At 39.6% G+C, this 20,979-nt stretch overlaps 1 protein-coding gene across 9 annotated transcripts in view; it reads right to left on the bottom strand.

Moving 5' to 3' along the window:
• Nucleotides 1–20,979, bottom strand: part of HERC2 (HECT and RLD domain containing E3 ubiquitin protein ligase 2) — a 253,448-nt gene that overhangs the window by 172,714 nt on the left and 59,755 nt on the right. For all 9 annotated transcript variants that reach the window (XR_003516092.2, XM_027572872.2, XM_027572866.2 and 6 more), the window contains 10 exons: nucleotides 18,013–18,232; nucleotides 14,442–14,542; nucleotides 13,813–13,969; nucleotides 12,148–12,258; nucleotides 11,290–11,461; nucleotides 9,098–9,271; nucleotides 7,461–7,649; nucleotides 6,735–6,886; nucleotides 4,493–4,650; nucleotides 4,290–4,403 (listed from right to left, as the gene is read on the bottom strand). Coding sequence is in view for 8 of the 9 variants with exons in the window: in XM_027572872.2 (XP_027428673.1) it covers nucleotides 4,290–4,403; nucleotides 4,493–4,650; nucleotides 6,735–6,886; nucleotides 7,461–7,649; nucleotides 9,098–9,271; nucleotides 11,290–11,461; nucleotides 12,148–12,258; nucleotides 13,813–13,969; nucleotides 14,442–14,542; nucleotides 18,013–18,232 (1,548 nt within the window). In the remaining variant the exon portion in view is untranslated. The remainder of the gene's footprint in view (nucleotides 1–4,289; nucleotides 4,404–4,492; nucleotides 4,651–6,734; nucleotides 6,887–7,460; nucleotides 7,650–9,097; nucleotides 9,272–11,289; nucleotides 11,462–12,147; nucleotides 12,259–13,812; nucleotides 13,970–14,441; nucleotides 14,543–18,012; nucleotides 18,233–20,979) is intronic.

Raw genomic sequence — 20,979 nt, 5'->3', positions numbered from 1 at the left:
GGATGGATTTAACAAAAATATTCAGAACATTTCATCCTAAAGCAACAGAATACACATTCCTCTAGAGTGCACATGGAACATTCTCCAGAATAGATCACATACTGGGTCTCAGCTGGAACCAGAAGACTGAGATTATACCATGCATATTTTCAGACCACATGCTTTTAAAACTTGAACTCAATCACAAGAGGAAATTTGGAAGGAACACAGATACATGGAGGTTAAAGAGCATCCTACTAAAGAATGAATGGGACAACCAGGAAACTAAAAAACAGTAAAATAATACATGGAAGCAAATGAAAATGAAAACACAACAGTTCACATACTCTGGGATGCAACATCCTAAGAGGGAAGTATATAGCAATACAGGCCTTTTTCAAGAAAAGTATTACACACAATCTAACGTTACCCTAAAGGAGCTGGAAAAAGAACAGCAAATAAAGCCTAAATCCAGCAGGAGAAGAAAAATAGTAAGATTAGAGCAGAAATCAATGAAATATAAATCAAAAACAGTAGAAGAAATCAGTGAAACTAGGAGCTGGTTCTTTGAAAGAACTAGTAAGATCGATAAACCCCTAGACAGATATGTCAATAAGAGAAAGTACCCAAATAATAAAATCATAAATGAAAGAGGAGAGATCACAACCAACACCAAAGAAATACAATTGTAGGAGCATATCAAGAGCAACTATATGCCAACAAATTTGGCAATCTGGAAGAAATGGATGCACTCCTAAACATAAAAACCAAAACTGAAACAGGAAGAAATAGAAAACCTGAACACACCTGTAACCAAGAAAGAAACTGAAGCAGTAATCAAAAATCTCCCAACAAACAGGAGTTCAGGTCCAGGTGGCCTCACAACAGAATTCTACCAATCATTTAAAGAAGAATTAATACCTATTCTTCTGAAGCTGATTAAAAAATAGAAATGGAAAGAAAACGTCTAAACTCATTCTATGAGGCCAGCATTACCTTGATCCGAAAACCAAAGACCCCACCAAAAAGGAGAATTATGGACCAATATCCCTGATGAACATGGATGCAAAAATTCTCAACAAGATACTAGCTAATAGGATCCAACAATACATCAAAAGGCTATTCACCAGGACCATGTGGGATTTATTCCTGGGCTGCAAGGGTGGTTCAACATCCACAAATCAATTTGATACACCACATCAATAAATAAAAGGAGAACCATACGATCCTCTCAACTGACACAGAAAAACCGTATGACGAAATACAGCATCCTTTCTCAATTAAAACTCTCTGCAGTGTAGGGATAGAGAGAACATACCTCAATATCATAAAAGCCATCTATGAAAAGCCCACAGAGAGTATCATTCTCAATGGGGAAAAATTGACACCTTTCCCCTAATGTCAGGAACATGACGGGGATGTTCACTCTCACCACTCCTGTTCAACATAGTGCTGGAAGTCCTAGCCACAGCAATCAGACAACAAAAAGAAATAAAAGGCATCCAAATCAGCAAAGAAGTCAAACTCTCACTCTTCACAGATGACATGACACTCTATGTAGAAAACACAAAAGACTCCACCCAAAAACTGCTAGAACTGATACAGAAATTCAGCAAAGTGGCAGGATACAAAATCAATGCACAGAAGCCAGTTGCATTTCTATACACTAACAATGAAGCAGAAGAAAGAGAAATCAAGGACTCAATCCCATTTATAATTGCACCAAAAACCATAAGATACCTAGGAATAACCCTAACCAAAGAGGTAAAGGATCTGTGCTCTGAAAACTATAGAACACTCACGAAAGAAATTGAGGAAGATGCAAAGAAATGGAGAAACATTCCATGCTCATGGATTGGAAGAACAAATATGGTTAAAATGTCCATGCTATCTAAAAGCAATCTACACATTTCATGCCATCCTTATCAAAATATTATCATCAGCATATTTCACAGAGCTGGAACAAACAATCCTAAACCTTGTATGGAACCAGAAAAGACCCCAAATAGCCAAAGGAATGTTGAAAAAGAAAACCAAAGCTGGAGGCATTACAAATCCAGACTTCAAGCTGTATTACAAAGCTGTAATCAGGGCGCCTGGGTGGCTCAGATGGTTAAGCATCTGCCTTCGGCTCAGGTCATGATCCCAGGGTCCTGGGATCGAGTTCCGCATCGGGCTCCCTGCTCCTTGGAAGCCTGCTTCTCCCTCTGCCTCTCTCTCGCTCTCTCTCTTCTCTGTCTCTCATGAATAAATAAATAAAATCTTTAAAAAAAAAAAAACAAAGCTATAATCATCAAAACAGTATTGTACTAACACAAAAACAGACACATAGATCAGTGGAACAGAATAGAAAACCCAGAATTAGACCCTCAACTCTATGGTCAACTAATCTCTGACAAAGCAGGAAAGAATATCCAATGGAAGAAGTCAGTCTCTTCAACAAATGGTGTTGGGAAAATTAGCCACATGCAGAAGAATGAAACTGGACCACTGTCTTACAGCATACACAAAAATAAGCTCAAAATGGATGAAAGACCTAAATGTGAGACAGGAATCTATCAAAATCCTAGACAACACAGGCAGCAACGTCTTTGACCTTGGCCTTGGCAAGTTCTTGCTAGACACGTGTCCAAAGGCAAGAGAACCAAAAGCAAAAATGAACTACTGAGACTTCATCGGGATAAAAAGTTTTTGCACAGCAAAGGAAACAGCTGACAAAACTAAAAGGCAACCTACAGAATCGGAGAAGATATCTGCAAATGTCTTATCAGATAAAGGACTAGTATCCAAAATCTGTAACTTATCAAACTCAACACCCAAAGAACAAATAATCCAACCAAGAAATGGGCAGAAGACATGAACAAACATTTCTCCAAAGAAGACATACAAATGGCCAACAGACACATGAAAAAACACTTAATATCACTTGGCATCAGGGAAATACAGATCAAAACCACCAATGAGAGACCACCTCACACCAGTCAGAATGGCTAAAATTAACAACTCAGGAAACAACAGATGTTGTTGAGGATACAGAAAAAGGGGAATTCTTTTACACTTCCTGTGGGAATGCAACCTGGTACAGCCAGTGTGGAAAACAGTATGGAGGTTCCTCAAAAAGAAAAATAGAGCTACCCTATGATCCACAGTACTAGGTATTTATCCAGAGGATACAAACATAGTCATTGGAAGGGGCACATGCACCCCAATGTTTATAGCAGCAACATCCACAATAGCCAAACTATGGAAAGAGCCCATATGTCCATCAAGAGATGAATGGATAAAGAAGATGTGGATATATATGCAATGGAATATTACTCCACCATCAAAAAGAATAAAATCTTGCCATTTGCAATGATGTGGATGGTACTTGAGGGTATTATGTTAATGCAAAACAAGTTAGTCAGAGAAGGATAAATATCAGATTATTTCCCTCATATGCGGAATTTAAGAAACAGATGAATACAAGAAAAAATAAGAAATCGGAGATGGAGACAAACCATAAAAGACTCTTAACTAGAGGAAACTGAGGGTTGCTGGGGGGAAGGGGGGATGGAGTAACTGGGTGATGGGCATTAAGGAGGGCACTTGATGTAATGAGCTCTGCATGTTATATGCAACTGATGAATTGCTAAGTTCTACCACTGAAACAAATAAATAAATAATTTTTTAAAAAAAGAAAGTAATCCCCAGAATTAAGTCAGTTCCCAATGTGCCATTCAACTTCTGCAGGAGGGCAGACAGAGAGGCTCCCCAGCTGATTCTGACAGACCCTCACAATTCTGAAGACAGACCCTCACAATATTAACAAATAGTTTTTTAAAAATCAGTAAGATTCTAACCATCAAACCTGCTAAACGTACCCTCAAAGGAAAAGCAAAATGAGTACAATCTCAGTAATGAACACAAATACAAAAGTGAAATTAAAAACAAGCCAACAATGTAACATTATACTAGAATCCACATAGCCTAAGCAGTGTTCTAAGTTACCACAGAGAATCAAGGGTAGCTGAACATGAGGAAATATAATAACTAGAAACAATTCAGAATGTCAATTATTCCACTGTAACTCATTTTTTAATTAAAAAATGAAATGCCCAAATAGGGAGGATACAGCTGTTAACTAGCTCTCTGCATGTGGGTAACAGATGTTAGAAGTCCTGTAACTTCTTAACCTCTGCCACAGACCCTGAGGTGCACACCACTTAAAGATGGACAAAGGGGCAGCCACATGAGGTGCACTCACTCCCTCAAAGAAAGCGGCACTCCTCATCCTGAGGACCTGCTCGGGCAGCATAAGCACTGCGTACCATTCTCTGTCACGGCCAGGGTTTGAGCATCCCCGCTCCCGCATGCCACATCAATGACCTTCAATCCTTTAAGCCCAGCTACCAGCATTGGGATGGCCTCATCTTCACTGGAGCCTTCAAACAGATAGGACAATCGTTACTGTAAGATCCTCAAAAGAGGCAACCTCCCACCGCATGCTCGAGCTGGCTCAGAGCAAATGTACCGTGGCCTAGTCGGCCGTAGTTCCCTCGGCCCCAGGTATATAGCTCCCCCTCGGCAGTGATGGCCGCACTATATGTGCTTCCACATGCGATGTGCACCACATGCTTCCCAGCCTGTTTTCCAGAGAAAGCAGATATCACCTTAGGCTCTTCCAGAGGCCTGTGGAGAGAAGGGAAACAAATGTGAATGTCCTTCTATGCATGTCCTATTAGTGTTAGCAAAGAAAATAACTATCTGAATCAACCACCAGAGTGCCAAGACAGTTTGGCCTTTCAGGCGCCTTATGAAATAATAAAGGAACATAGAATTCAAACACCCAACACTTCCACGATTGATCGTTTATTGGGCACCTAATGCCAAGCATGGCATCCGGCAGGAATATCAAAACAGGTCTGTTAAAGACTCGTACAATCAAGTCTAGAGCAGCTTTGTTCATAGTGGTCCAAAACAGTGACCCATCCATAGACAGACCACTTAGCAACAGGGACAAAGCAACTACTGACACATGCAACAACTTGGCTGAAGCTCAGGAACTCTGCTAAGTGAAAGAGCCAGGAACAAAATACCACATAGTGATAGAGGGCAGATCAGGAACTGGAAGCAGAGAGCAGGGTTTGACTGCAAAGGGGTCCAAAGACAGTAGCAGGGGCATCAGAAATGTTCTCTCAGTTGTGGTGGTTCCCCAACTGCATGCATTTGCTGAAACCCATCAAATTGCACTCTTATAACAATTGGATTTGTAAACCTCATACCGGTGGTTAAAATTTACACATTTGTTAAATAAATGAGGAAGGAATGAAGGAGCAAGGTTACTAACCACACTCCAAACTATATTTTACAAATAAAAATAGGAGGCAATAAGGATTAATTAGGGAGAAATCTTAGTAGATGGCTCTTCACTTTCAAAACCAGCAAAATGCCCTATGCTTATAATCCAGCATATGTATACTATGATTGGTAACACCCAACTCTACCCTCTCCAAAGACATGGTTTACTGACTTTGTGACCCACTATTCTGCAAAATAAATAAATGCACACAAAAGCATGGGCACATATAGGCACAGGGAGAGCTGAACAACCCTACTCTGATACCACTTATCCCTCCTGTTCAGCTCAAGTTTCAACCCCCAAGTTTCCCTCCAATTCCTACCATCTCCACTGATCTCTTTTCCTTCCCTCAATTTCTCAAGCAATGGACAAGTTATTTAATCTAGCATCTAGCACTTAATCTCAACTGAGTATAATTTTATTACTAGTTTTTTTGTTAATTTAGTACAAATTACAAATAACATAAAAGAAGCAAAAAACTAATGTCCCCAGCCTGTATCTCCATCCTTTCAAGTCCTATGTGCCCCACCCACCTCACCTCCTTTAGTCTGAGAATAACAACAATTCTAAATTCTATAATTAGCATTCCTTTTACCACATTTGTCTGACTCCCTTACAGTACTGTCAAGTTTAGAATACTTCTGCTGAATGCTAACACACAATACACATTGCTCAGTTTTTTTCACAGTTTGAGATTCTACCCGGGGATGTCCATCTCCATCCCACCACAGTGAGAAGGTGCCAGACTCCTCTCCACTCTTTTCATGCCTCTAATCCCCTTGAAATGGGGGTGCATCTTCAATTTTAATCTAGGGCCAAGTTTTTCTCTACCAGGCTTCCCACTCAAGCCAGCAACATATAAAAGGGTTCCTACCACTCTGTGGCAGCTGTGGGAACTCTCCATTTTTACAACCCTGCATTTAGAACAACCATTTTGTTTTATTCCTGCTCTCTCACAATAATCAAAAGCTTCCACAAAATAGGACATTAAGAAATTACTGAATTTTGTACCTATGAAAATGGAATGGCTTAAGGAAAGGAGGATCTTATCTCTTAGAGACATGTTGAAGTGTTTGTGAATGAAGAAACAAGGGATTGTTTCAATGGGATTTGCTTTAGGAAACTCCACAGTGTGGGGTATTGGTATATATAATTAAAACAGGAACAGCAAAAGCTGGAAGCTTTGAATCTGGGAGAGAAGAACAGGAAGGGCAACTGACGTCATCCTCTGTGCTATGGGCAGAACTCCCATAGCATTACCCAGGGGCTGACATATCTTGATAGCCTTCTCCACCCTAGCCCTACACATCAGAGTAGCTAGAAAACAACCAGCCACACTTTTCTTTTCCATCCTATTTTGGATACAGCAACTCAAAGGGAAAGCATGTCAATTTTAATAATCGACCATACGTACACAGTATCCCCGTGGCCCAGTCGTCCACCATCCCCACAACCCCAGGAGTACACCTCTCCTGTGGCTGCCAGAGCCAGGTAGTGGTGACCATCAGAATGGGCAGCAATCTTCACAATGTTTCTGGAGGCAAGACCCTGGACCAGCTGTGGGGCCTAAAAGGGTAAAAATAGGAAGAAAATTAGTAAGCAGTCCAAGGACAATGAAAACAGCATGACTCTTCTCAATTATGCATCTCATTTTAACAAACTCTCCTTGAACTGAAAGAACATGAGCTTCTGGAGGCTGCCATCCAATCGTCCAGATGCCCTGCCCACTACCAACAGAAGAGTGGGCAGCCTCCAAGTGCTCTGTGACATGACTAGTCCACCTCCACACAATGGAAATTCACAACTCAAGATGAAAAACACCCCACAAGGCCCAATTCCCTTATCTGTTACTATGTGGCCCCAAAATATACTGAGTTTACATGTGGAAAATTAGTTTACAAATGGGAATCATGATAGGCAATGCGTGTTATTGTAAGGAGCTCCTGATCTTAACAACTAAGAAATTCTGCCCCCAAATTTTGACAATAATGATCTTAATTATTTAAGATTATTAAGTAAGACTAATAAAATACAAGGAACAGGTGCTTCTAAATCTTCAGAAATAAAGACTAGAATTCTGTAGCACCTGTAGTAGAAAAGTGCCCACCAAGGGAAGTGATCTGGGCCCCAAAACACCTACCAGCGTGTCACTGTTGTAGGCCTGCGTATACACGCGGCCATTCCTCGACAAGATCAGGAAGCGCTTTTCCGCACAGGCGATCTGCGTGACCCCCAGGTTGGCAAGTCCTTCACACTGAATTGGACCAATCACATTGGCATAGTATTTCCATCCTATTAACCCCCACCCTATGACTTCTTGCAATGATCCCTGTAAGATAACAAGGTAAGTAAACATCTTCTTTAGGGTGGCAAGAATATTTTTCTTACTCAAAAGAAAGAAAAATTTATGCTAACACTGAGATACCATAGGATAAAAACAAAGCATGTAAAGAATGAAGCTGATCTAAAATATCAAAATAAGTCATAACATTCCATATTACCTCAGTTAACAGGTAAGATGAAGTAACTGAACAGGTTATTATTCTTCCACAGCATTTCATTTTAACAGAAACCATTAAAAAGTAATATAAGTAGACATTAAACATATTTTAAAATGCTCAGATCGTATCAGGTTACCATTTTTGTCGTAACAGGAAGAAACCTGAAAGCCTAAGCAAGAGGCTGGGAGACAAGTATCCTACTGTTGGTATGGGTGAGAAGGATCAAGTTGTATGTGAGCTATTTTGTGATAATCAGCTAATGTGTCCACCCATATCAGGTCAATCAGTGGCGCATGCATACGTGCAAATAGAACAAACGTACAAGGCTAGTCACTGCAGCAGTACTTGAGTAGCAAACTTCTGGCAACACAGTGTCCATCAAAAAAATCATGATAGATCCATACATGGAATACTGAGTTGCTTTAAAATAAAGAAAGAAGTTCTGTTTATTAATAGAGAAAGCTCCTCAGTACATACTGTATAGTGAAAAAAACAAGCTATGACATGCTACCACTAATGCTAATACCAGAGATATTGAAAGGATATGTAAGAGACTAGAAAAGTGAAAAGCAGGTGCAAAACCAGGCAGATGAGGGGACAGGGAGGAGAAAGTAATGGTGTCTTTGCACTTAATTTTGACTTCTGAACCATGTGAATATATTTATTTGGAAAAAAAAATGATGGTCAAATGAAATAAATATAAATCATGTTAAAAATAAAAAGTTAGAAAAACCTGGATTCAAATCCAGGATTATTCTGTGTGACCCTGGCAAAATTAACTGCCACTCCAAATGGCAATCTTCTCATCAATACAGTGGGACAGTGTTGTGATGCCAGATGCAACTGTGTGTGTGAAGTCCTCAGGGGGCCTGCACTGGCAGGCTCTTCACACATGTAGATTAGTGTTATCACTGCTCTGAGTAGCATCAAGACAGCCTATGGCCTAAGCTCCTAGTGTACAAAAAAAGCGCTGGAACCTCCCTGAGGAAGGCAGGACAGCATGTGGTTGTTCGGATAAAGGAGCGCTCTCTGGGGACACATCTCCTGAATCTGGAACCTGGGATGCTGGATTGGGTCCTAAAGTCCTGTATACCTCAGCTTGCTCATCACTCGCTCTGACCACTGACAACACTTTAAAGTGTATACATGTTTAAAAGCTGTAACCAGCTCCACCCCCAATACCAGAGAAAGTGTCTCCATATTGGCACAGAGTGAGAATCTAGGAGTGCTACTAACTATAGAACATACAAAGAACAAACACTGCTATCTCACATACCTTATGAGACGTTGGTGAGCTACACAGAGGTGGCATACAGGGAGTAGCCAGACGGTCTAAATGGGCCATGACAACAACCGCAGTTTGTCTTAAGTCAATGGCAAGTTCATTGTCTTGTGGAAGAGTAAGGTACCTCAGGAAACTCTCATTGGGGCTCAAAGGACCAGACAAAAGCTACAGAAGAAAAGTAAACAGGCTTCTTGAGAACAGAGGAAAAATTAAAGTAACATAATTAGCTCTTAACCACTCTTTATATTTTGGTAGTCACAGTTATGCATTATCTGTAAACCTACTCCTTTTGGCCATCAAATGAGAAGTGCTGCTGATCCAGTGACACTACACATCCACATGTCTACACACTTGCTGTAAAACTACACACAGCGGTGCCTGCACATTTCCAGGTACGTACTCCACACAGGTCAATGACATGGCCCAGCCACCCTGCAGGCTCACCCCTCCAACAGCCCTCAGAATACAGAGCAAGCTTCCTAGGAACACAGCACTGCACCTCAAACTGGCTTTGCAAACTGAAAACCAAAACCACTTATTTTAACCTAAATGCCACCCACCCTGGAGAAAACCTAATATTACACATTAAGTAACAAATTTCATTCTTTTCTAAAGGCAGAATGGCCTTATTCTCATTAAAGACTGCCAAGTGATAGAAAAATTAACTTTATAATGGAATAGCTGCCTTTCCAGAAAAGACCTACAAGATCAAACTCTTCTAAAAAGAAGCAGTCCCACAAGTTCATACCGAGGACCCAGGCAGGCCCTCCTCTGCCACCAGCCTTGCTGTTCTAGGACTAAACACAGTGATGACTTAGGTGACATGCTCCACACAATGCCCCGCATACAGGAAGGTCCAAGAAAGTAAGCCACTATTTTCAATGCTCTTTTTCTAACATGTATTTAAAAGTGTGCATGTCAGGGGCACCTGAGTAGCTCAGTCAGTTAAGGGTCCAAATATTGATTTCAGCTCAGGTCATGATCTCGGTGTTGTGAGATTGAGCACCCCGTTGGGCTCCGTGCTCAGTGGGAAGTCTGCTTGAGACTCCCTCCCTCTCCCTCTGCCCCTCCCACCCTGCACACGCACTCTCTCTCTCTCATAAATAAATAAATCTTAAAAAAAAATAAAGGGTGCATGTCAGACTTAGCTCTGTGCTGCAATGCAGCTGGCACTCACCGATCCGAGGTCTTCTCCATAAATGGCATATGGAGGAACATGGAGGAGAAAGATTTACCTGACTTCTCTAGGCAGGGTCAAAACAAATGAACGTTAACCACTAGGCAACTACACGACCTCATGGTAAAGCACATTCTCTGAACCAGACACGCACTCCATCCCACACCAACTGAGCCTCAAACCCTTGCGATGCCTCTCCACATTATCACTGCAAGTACCCATAAGGACTTGCTTTGACTCTCACATTTTGTTCCTGAAATTCCAGTTGTCAGAATTTTTACCCATTTTCATGCCTCTTACTAAACTAACTCCTTCATGGAGATGAGCACACCTTCTTTATATCTTCCACAGCATCTTAAACTCACTCCCCATCACAGCCAAAGCACAGCCAAAGCAAATTTCCAGGCTGCTAGAAACACACAAGCACTAAACCCACAAACATGAAGGGCTCAATGGCTCCAGTTCAGCAGAAAGAAAACTGCATGGTCAAAGAGCAGCAGAGGAATCTCTCTAAAAGTACAAGTTGATACATGTCAAGAAATACATTCTTCCTACTAAGTACACACAATCCAGAACACAGACACAGAGGCCTCATGCTCCCGTGATATTCTACCATATCAAGTGAAACTCACTCCATGACATCCCTACACCTGTCCCACATCTGACTGACTCTCTCCCCTAGAGACAACTACTGTCACAGACATGCAGTCTGGTCTGTTTATAAAAGTCTCTTTTTTTTTTTTTTTAAGATTTTATTTATTTATTTGACAGAGAGAGACACAGCGAGAGAGGGAACACAAGCAGGCGGAGTGGGAGAGAGAGAAGCAGGCTTCCCGCTGAGCAGGGAGCCCGATGCGGGACTCGATCCCAGGACCCTGGGATCATGACCTGAGCCGAAGGCAGACGCTTAATGACTGAGCCACCCAGGCGCCCCAAAAGTCTAACTCTTTTAGGATAACTGAATCAAGACAGCTACTTAAATGCAAAATCTTGTTACGATACTTACGTGAGTGTCACCCTCTGTATGAGGGGCATCTTTACTGCAGATGATGCTCTGGAATCTTTGCAACAAAGGGAGAAGGGGGGCGCTGGTGCCCTGGGCGGACCGCTCATTGTCAGTTTCCTGGGTCCCACTGTCCCACAGTTGAAGCAACAACAGGATGGCAGATAACATTTGGCTGAAAGAGAAAACATCTTTATTCTCTAGCAAAAACAGATTAGCTTTTATTGCCATGGTCTGCCAAAAATAAAAGCAGGTTATGTAATTAAATAGAAGAAATACTTTATATTCAAAAGGATACCACTAAAATAATACCATGAAAATAATTCTTGGCAGTAAAATCACTGAATCAATGCCAAGATTTTAGCAAAAGATATCCACATATAAAACCAGTTAAGAAACTCAAACAGCACTTTTCTTTTTTTAAAGTAGGCTCCACACCCAGCATGGAGGCCAACCCAGGGCTTGAATTCACGACCCTGCGATCAAGACCTAAGCCGAAATTAAGGGTCAGACGCTTAGCCAACTAATCCACGCAGGCACCCCTCAAACAGCACTTTCTAAAGGGAACTTCTAGGACCTTAATTAATGGAATAAAAATCATTATTTGAGGAAAATTAAAAGAAAAAAAAAGAACAGCTCCTAGACTACTAGAAAGTTGAACATAAAAAAAGGAAGTGAAGAAAACCTAAGTGTACCCAGGTTTGAAAGAAGAGAAAGTCCTGGGATATGGTTCTTGATTATAGAAGAACACCACATGTTTTCTACAATCATAAATGATTCAATGAAATGCCATAAAATGAAACAGATGTTCAGATACAGAGACATTTCCCTGAAATGCTCCCAGCCTGAGGCACCCCTCACCTCAGCGTGCCTCTCTGCACAGCCAGCTCTAACAGGATGGCCAGGGCCAGGTGCTGGTCCTGAAGGGGAATGCTTCCCGGCCCTTTGGTACCAGGCGTTCCATGAACATCCCTGAAATGAAAGCAGAACAAAGTAACATGAGAGCTTAAGACAGCATGTATATTTTTAATATTTAGAATCAAGTTTCTGAGACTTACTACTCAAATTTAGTAAGAGATTTTAAAGCATACAATTAATTTGTAAAGATATTTTCTTATTGAAAGAATTAATTCAGATACTATGACTACATTAGAAAACATTCCAGTTTCCATAGCATAAAATTATTTTTATCATTATTCAAATCATGGGTAGAAAAATGTTTAGATATGTTTCCACTTTCAGTGACATGTGGAATATCCACATCCCTCTATGGAAGTGGAGAAACATCAATTTCTAAAACCACCTGGCAAATATATGCAAAATGTTATGCTTATTTTTATCTCTGACCAAAGAAATATTTTAACTTGTCCCCAATAATAACAAGTCTTCTTAACCCAAGATGGGGAAGGGAGGACCTTCTGACATCACCATTACAGTTGAATTTTGAAATTACAGTTGACCCTTGAACGAGTTTGAACTGCACAGGTTCACTTATACACAGATTTTTTTCAACATATATATATATATATGCATTGAAAAATTTTTTGGAGATTTGCAATAATTTGAAAAAACTCACAGATGAACCATGTAGCCTAGAAATACCAAAATTTTAAGAAAAAGGTAGGTAGTATAATAAGAATACAGTAAATAAAAATATAACATAAAATACGTTAATCCACTGTTCAGGTTACCAATCCACAGTATGCTATTAGTTTAGTTTGGGGGGAGTCAAGTGTTATATGTGGATTTTCACCTGTGTGGAGACTGGCACCCCCAACCCCCTAATATTGTTCAAGGATCAACTGTAATTCCAAGCCTATTTTCAGGGCTCCCAGTCCTAAACCTTGTTGCAATGCCTTCATCAGCATTCTAGGGAGCTGAACTCACAGTCTGTTGTCATAGAGACCACAGGTATCCCTGCATACTGGAAGGGGCACAGGAGTGACCTCTGGCAAAAGGAATGAGAAAACACTCACTTTTCTTTTAATTATGTCCTTGTTGCTGAATTATGTCTTGAATACATACATTTTCTTTAAATTTAAAAACTCTTAACAAAAATACATTGCACCCAAGATCAGAGTTCATGGCTTTCCTTACCGAAAAATGATTCACCTTTAAAAATTTTTTTAAACATTTTGATCTTGAGTAGTTGTTTAATCCCACATTGTCTATTAAGACAACACCCCTCACTCAGAATGGTAGCATCCACATTCTCACTGAGAGGCCCACAATAGGTGCTCAAACACTTTATGAATGACTAATTCCCAAATCATAAAATATCTGAAAAAAACACATTACAAAAGCATCTTTCATTTTCTACCTGATTCAATAGGATAGCTTCCTGGGTCTAATCAGAATATCAAAAGCAAATATTTGAAAACCTAAAAACCAAGATCTAGAATCAAAGAGTTGAGGATGGGCTGGAAACACATACCACAAACCTTATGCTCTAAAGAGAAGATGAGACGAGACTTTGAAGCATGTTGGAACCATTCATGTATTAAGATGTGAAAAGAAAGAACTCACCCTGTCACGACAGACCTGAGGAACCTGGTTGCTCTCTCTACCACCTCCAGCCACACAGAGGACACCGTGCTCTCATCAAAGAGTGAAGCCTCAGGCAGGGCTCTCAAGGCATCCAGGGACTCCTGTAACAGCTCACTGCAGAGATCCGCATCCTCCCCTGGGCACACACATGCATCAGAGAAGTCCACCCAATCCTCAGGCAGCACTGACAAGTAAAGCCCTCCCCACTTTCCCAGAGGGACCTCCTACCCCACCATATGAGAGGATGCCACTGTCACATTTTCAATCCCTCACTTTCCTCTCAACGAGATACTCCAAGAACTCAGTCAGTTCTTTATTTTATGACTCTCCCATGTGCAATTCTAACTTCTTGTTCTAGGAAATAAATCAGCATTGATGCACACTGCAGTGGTTTACCTGGAATATATGCACATATACACTTTTTCTTTTCTTTTTTTTTTAAGAGAACAGTCCTGAAAAATCAAACAGACTGAAGCCTCTCATTCTACAAACAAGAAAAACGAGGCACAGAGAGCATATGGGATCGGCCAAGGGCATGTGGTGGCAGAACTGAGAAGACAATCCAAGTCTTCCGATGTGGGGAAAAAGAACACTCTGGGCCCACATACCTGACCGCCAGGCCCTGCGTAAGAAGGCAAAGGCAAAGGAGAGAGCTGCTCGGGATCCAACTCTCGCAAGTCCTTCCACTCCTTTGCCTGTGGGCCGGGAACTGTGGACAACACACATGGGAGTTGGGTTAACTGGTCAGTCAGAGGAATGTGCAAATACCAAAATAAAATAAGTAACATGGAAGGATTTGTACAAAAAAATATGATCAATAGATTTCTTTAAACAGCAGGATGACAATGTGTGACTTTTAGTTTCATATATAAAAACTTTTATCAAATGTCCTTTGTAAAGGAGTTTTCTCTTTAAGAAAAAGACATTTAGAAAGAATTTTAAATGACCTGCAGAATGTTCACAAAATAATCTCTGGGAGGTGATCTTATGAGTCAGGGAGACACATGGTGAACAGAAAATAAACAGATAAATACATAAATGGGAGGTTAAAGGTCATGTAGTAAAGAAAAGGCAGGTGAGGGGGTTGAGGAACACACAGAGAACAATACAACAAATGCCTGAGACTGCACCCATCCTGCTTATCCTCTCCTGAATTTAGTACTTATCATTCTCATGTGTCTTTTAAGGTTTTTACTACTTATATTGTAGAGTTAACAAATATGCATGTTTAAAGAAGTTATACAAATGGCATACCATAAAAATCATTCTTAAAAAAAACCTAGAATATAAAAAGTGTACAATACAAACTCCATCATGACTAGCAAGTAATTTTATTTTCAACTTTACACTGTTGAGTATTTCTACTATACACCGTATTCTTCAAACTTACTAAAGTTTGCTTTCACAATCAGGGGGAAATGCTATTTAAAAAAATGGGTAATGATATGGAATGACTGTCCGAAGATATAACATCAAGTAAAATTAGCAGCAAAGAACGTGGGGACCCCACAGAGGCAGCTAGTATGCATACATCTATGAATCTTGAGCTTTAGGAGGGGAGCTCATGAGGAGACACAAAAAACCTTAATTAGTGACTGCCTCTAATAAGGGGACTGAGTTCCTAGGAGACAGGAATAAGGAAATTTAAACTTGATTTCTGCATGAGAAATATAGTGGTCTTTAAGACAGAAAGCACACATGCTGAGTCTATTCAGATGAGGTAGGAGGAGCCCTCACCAGAAAAATGCTTCAGGAGAAACATGAAACTGGGGTTTCCCTCAGGCAGTCATAACCTTGGCCCTAGAGAAAGAGCCCAACAGTTCTAAATCTGTACAGTGTAAGAATTGCTAAATCTTCAGTAAGTCACTCTCTATTTTACAGATACTCAAGAAAAAAAAAAAAATACAAGTAGCTTGGACCCACGCCCATCCACACCAGTCAACTATCCAACCCATTGCTAGTTGGTAAAACCCACCACTATCCAGTAAGTTGAGAAATGAGGAAAATAAATCTACAAAAATTTAGAAGATATCATTGCACATTTAACAGAATAGCTAAAACAAAGAAGTAACAACACCAAATGCTAACAAGGATGTAGAGAAACTAAACCACTGATACATAGCTGATGAGACTGTAAAACTGTACAGCTATTCTGGAAAGAGTATAGCAGTGTCCTACAAACCTAAACATAAGACATGAGAATTGAACTCCAGGGCATTTATTCCAGAGAAATGAAACAGGTTCACACAAAAACCTGTCCACAAATATTCATAGCAGCTTTATTCATAATACTCAAAAACTGTAAATAACTGAGATGACCTTCAATTGATGAATGGTCAAACAAAATGAGGTTCATCCATGTCACAGAATTCTATTATGCAATGATGACACATGTAACTACTTGGAAAAATCTCAAGGAGATAATGCTGATTGAAAAAAGCCAAGGTAACATAATAGACATGAAGAACAGATTAAGGGCTGCCAGAGGATAAGGCAGAGGGGAGTGGAAAGGAGGAGAGTGTGGTATAAAAAGACTCCTTGTCTTGTACTCCAACTGTGGCAGTGGTAATAAAAATCCATACCTCTGATAAAATCGTATGGAAACACATGCATACATGCATGCACACACAGAGTTGAGAACACGTAAAACTAAGGAAATCTGACTGAGAGAGGGAATCTGTATCAAAGTCGATATCCTCATTGTGACAGTATACCACAGTTCTGCAAGTGGCTACCACTGAGGGAAAGAAAGTGAAGGCTATAAGGAATCTGTACTATTTCTTACAACTCCATGTGAACCCACAATTATCTCAAAATACATATTTTTTTAATTTTAGGAATTTGTTTGATTTAGTGAAAGGCAGATTCCAATTAATCTGTTAACACTTACATCACCACAAAGGAAAAATCACAGAGAAAAATCAGTTGGGGTCTCATCCACTTCTGCATCTTAGAGAATTCAGTCTCATTCAACAAACACACAGGAGTGCTTACAGAGGCTTAGAATCTACCACCCCCATATGCAGAACCCCTCTCTGATCAATAATTACCACAAAGAACCACTCGCTTTCCAGTCAAGAAGGAAAGAAAGGACCGTGCTGCTTGCTCTCACCACATGGGTAGGAATCCTCTGTCGCTTGGTTTAATCTATCTTAAAACTACTATCAAATATAGGACATGTAATATGATTTCAACTAGATTTAAAAAGGAAAAAAAACATGAAATATGCTAAATTTAGCACTTATCTCCAAGTAGCAAGATAATAAGGTTTTTTGCCCCCCTGCTTCTTTCTGCCCCGGACATTCCATGCTCTATAGGGAATAAAAGTCAGTATTATATTCAAATAAAACCAACTCTTCTTGGGGCACCTGGGTGGCTCAGTCATTAAGCGTCTGCCTTCGGCTCAGGTCATGATCCCAGGGTCCTGGGATCAAGCCCCGCATCGGGCTCCCTGCTCAGCGGGAAGCCTGCTTCTCCCTCTCCCACTACCCCTGCTTGTGTTCCCTCTCTCACTGCCTCTGTCAAATAAATAAATAAAATCTTAAAAAAAAAAAAAACTCTTCTTGCTACATAAAGTATGAGTTATATCTAGAAATCTTTTAGTCAAGTCTTCTGAGAATAAAACTGTGGTAGACAGCTACTAAAACTTTATACGAGCCTTAAGCATTCTAGTTAATGTTTCAGAAAATCTGCTGATATATACCAATACATTAAAAATGATATGCCTGAAAGAATCTCTCATAATAAAAGAAGAAGAAAATCACATTAGGAAGAAAAAATAAACATCTAAACTAGCTAGGCACTAGGCACTAAATATCATGATCTGACTATTCCCTATCCAGTAGCAAAATAAAACAAAATGAAAAGAACATAATATTCAGACCCCATTTTCAAAAATCTAGACATGCTTATCTACACCTTCACTGGCTTCCACAGCTACTGACAGAAAAGGGTTTTAAAATAATGGCACAGATTATGAAGCATAGTCTGTTAATCTGAGAAAATTAGCAAAGCCATTCTCCAGATTATATGAAACATACAAAAAGGGAAAGCAAGAACAAAATATCATAAGATGAAAAACGGGACTATATTGCAAGTTGTACTTAAACTTTCTAAAACAAAACAGCCTGCATTTTATATTTAGCTGGTATCAGGATTCATTCTTCATTATATTATTACCTTTTTTTGTCCACAGGAGGCAAAGACACACTGCTGCTTTTCCACTTAACTTTGACATTCTCCTGGAAAACAGTTCTATTCAAGGCAATGAAATATCGTTCCAAGATGACCAGCCTCTGCTTGAGTCTCAAGGCTGAAAGGGTAGTAGTGGCTGACTGGATGGCCAGAGCTTGCTGCTCTTTAACCAACACAGAAAGACATTCCTTCAATTCATTCACATCTAGAAAACAAGAGAGGAAAATACCCAAACTCTCAATATCTTGCCTATAGTTTGTTACAATGTTGATAAAATGGATAATAGCAATAATATGTAACACCTGAGTACTTAATATGTGCCAATAAATGGTTTTAAGCACCTTACACATATTGGGTAATTCTCACAGTCACCATCAAGAGGTAATATTGTACATGGATTTTAAGGAGCAGGAAACTGAGGCATACAGAATTTGCTCAAGGTGACCCAGAGGATTACGGCACATGAGACAGACCACTCTTAGCCACCACGGTATGCTGCCTCTCTGAAACACTGTATTAAAGCTTTTAACACAAAATTATAAAGTCAACACCTTTCAGCAGCACATTTCCTACACACAGAAAAACTCTATCCATTATATTCATGTTATATAACCAAACTCAAAATAAAAATGTTTCAGTAAAATTGTCCAGCATACACGATTCATGAAAGGTAATACATTTACTGGAATATTTTGGAGGAAGATAAAATAATTACAGCTGACCCTTAAACAACACAGTCAAGCTACACAGGTCAACTTATACACACATTTTTTTTCAATAAATATATTGGAAAATTTTTTGGACATTTGCAACAATTTGAAAAAACTCACAAGCAAATCACAAAGCCTAGAAATATCAAAAAAAAATTAAAAGTTAGGTATGTCAGGAATGCACAAAATATATGTAACTACTACTCTATCATTTACTACCATAAAACATACACAAACCTATTATAAAGTTAAAATTTATCAACACACACAAAAATACTTACAGCCCCTAAAGGGTTGAAAAAATGTAAATAAACCTAAAGATGCAGTATTAAATCATAACAGCATAAAATTAACCACAGTACATACTTAATGTAATGTACTACTCTTAAAATTTCATAACCACTCCCGTTGCAATTGCAGTGAGCTCAAGTGTTGCAAGTATCCGCTTAAAACACCACTAGATGCTAATCATCTCCACATGAGCAGTTGTCTCCAGTAAATTGTGTACTGCAGTAAAAAGTGACCTCTAGTAGTTCTCATAACCTTGAATAACACCATGGGAGCCATACATAGTGCCACTAATGATGCCAGACATGTTCCCAAGAAGCAGAGAAAAGTCATGACATTACAAGAAAAGGTTGAATTGTTTGATAAATACCATAGATGGAGGTCTGCAGCTGTGGCTGCCTGCCATTTCAAGATAAATGAATCCAGTATAAGAACCAATGTTAAAAAAAGAAGAGGAAATTCATGAAGCTGACACAGCAGTCACACCAGCAGACACAAAAACACTGTACTTTCTGCAAAATACCTTTTTATATAGTATTGAAAATGCAGCTTTTATGCGGGTGCAGGATTGCTATGAGCAAGGAATACCTATAGAATTCTTAATCTCATGAAACAAAGTGAGGGTTGCTGGAGTGGGGGGCAGTGGGAGGGATGGGGTGTCTGGGTGACAGACATTGGGGACGGTATGTGTTATGGTGAGCGCTGTGAATTGTGCAAGACTGTTGAATCACAGATCTGTACCTCTGAAACAATACATTATATGTTAAAAAGAAAAAAAGAAGAAGAAGATAGCAGAAAGGGAAGAATGAAGGAGGGGGAGGAATCGGAAGGGGAGACAAACCATGAGAGACTATGGACTCTGAGAAACAAACTGAGGGTTCTAGAGGGGAGCGGGGTGAGAGGATGGGTCAGCCTGGTGATGGGTATTAAAGAGGGCACGTTCTGCGTGGAGCACTGGGTGTTATACGCAAATAATGAATCATGGAACACTACATCCAAAACTAATGATGTAACGTATGGTGATTAACAAAACAATTAAAATTTAAAAATTTAAAAAAAAAAGAAAGGAATACCTATAGAGACTCTAATGTGATTTGAGAAAAAGCGAAGCCATCATATGATGACAACCTAAAGCAAAACGAAGATGAAGATCAAAAGCTGGAGAATTTAATGCCAGTAAGTTGGTATGGTAATTTCAGAAAGAGATTTGGCTTAAAAAAAAGTCAACAGGAAAAGCAGCTTCTGCCAATCAAGAGGAAGTAGACAAGATTCCAGATGCCATTCAGAAAGTCACTGAGGAAAAAGAATACATGCCTGCACAGGTTTTTAATGCAGATGAAAGTGTCCTATTCTGGGGGGAAAAAAATGCCACAAACAGCATTTATTACTAAGGAAGAGAAGTGAGCACTAGGACTTAAAGCAGTCAGGGATAGACAAACTGCACTGTTTTGTGCAAATGCAGTAGGTTTATGATCAGGACTGCCCTTATCTATAAAGCTGCTAATCCCTGAGCCTTGAGGGGCAAAGATAAACACCAACTGCCAGTTTTTTGGTTGTCCATCAGGGCCTGGATGAGAACCCTTTTTCTGGAAAAGAAAGGGAAATAGTAACAAGAAAATATATGAAAGTATAAATCTCACTGGAAAGAAATATAGAGTAAAGGTATGTGATTAATCACTTACAAAACTGGCATAAAGGTTAAAAGACAAGATTAGTAAAAATAACAACTACAATAACTAAAAGATACACAAGACAAAAAGGTATAAATTATGACATCAAAACATAAAGCATGGGGATGAGGGTAAATATTTACAGCTTTAGAATGCTTTCAAACTTATGTTGTTACCAACTTAAAATAGACTTATAAATATGTAAGCCTCATGCTAACCATAAAACAAAAACCTATAGCAGATACATAAAAGATAATGATAAAGAAATCTAAGCATAACAATAA

The sequence above is a fragment of the Zalophus californianus genome, chromosome 6 (assembly GCF_009762305.2).
Source record: "Zalophus californianus isolate mZalCal1 chromosome 6, mZalCal1.pri.v2, whole genome shotgun sequence".
NCBI classification, from domain to species: Eukaryota; Metazoa; Chordata; class Mammalia; order Carnivora; family Otariidae; genus Zalophus; species Zalophus californianus.
This window is presented reverse-complemented; position numbering and strand designations above follow the sequence as displayed.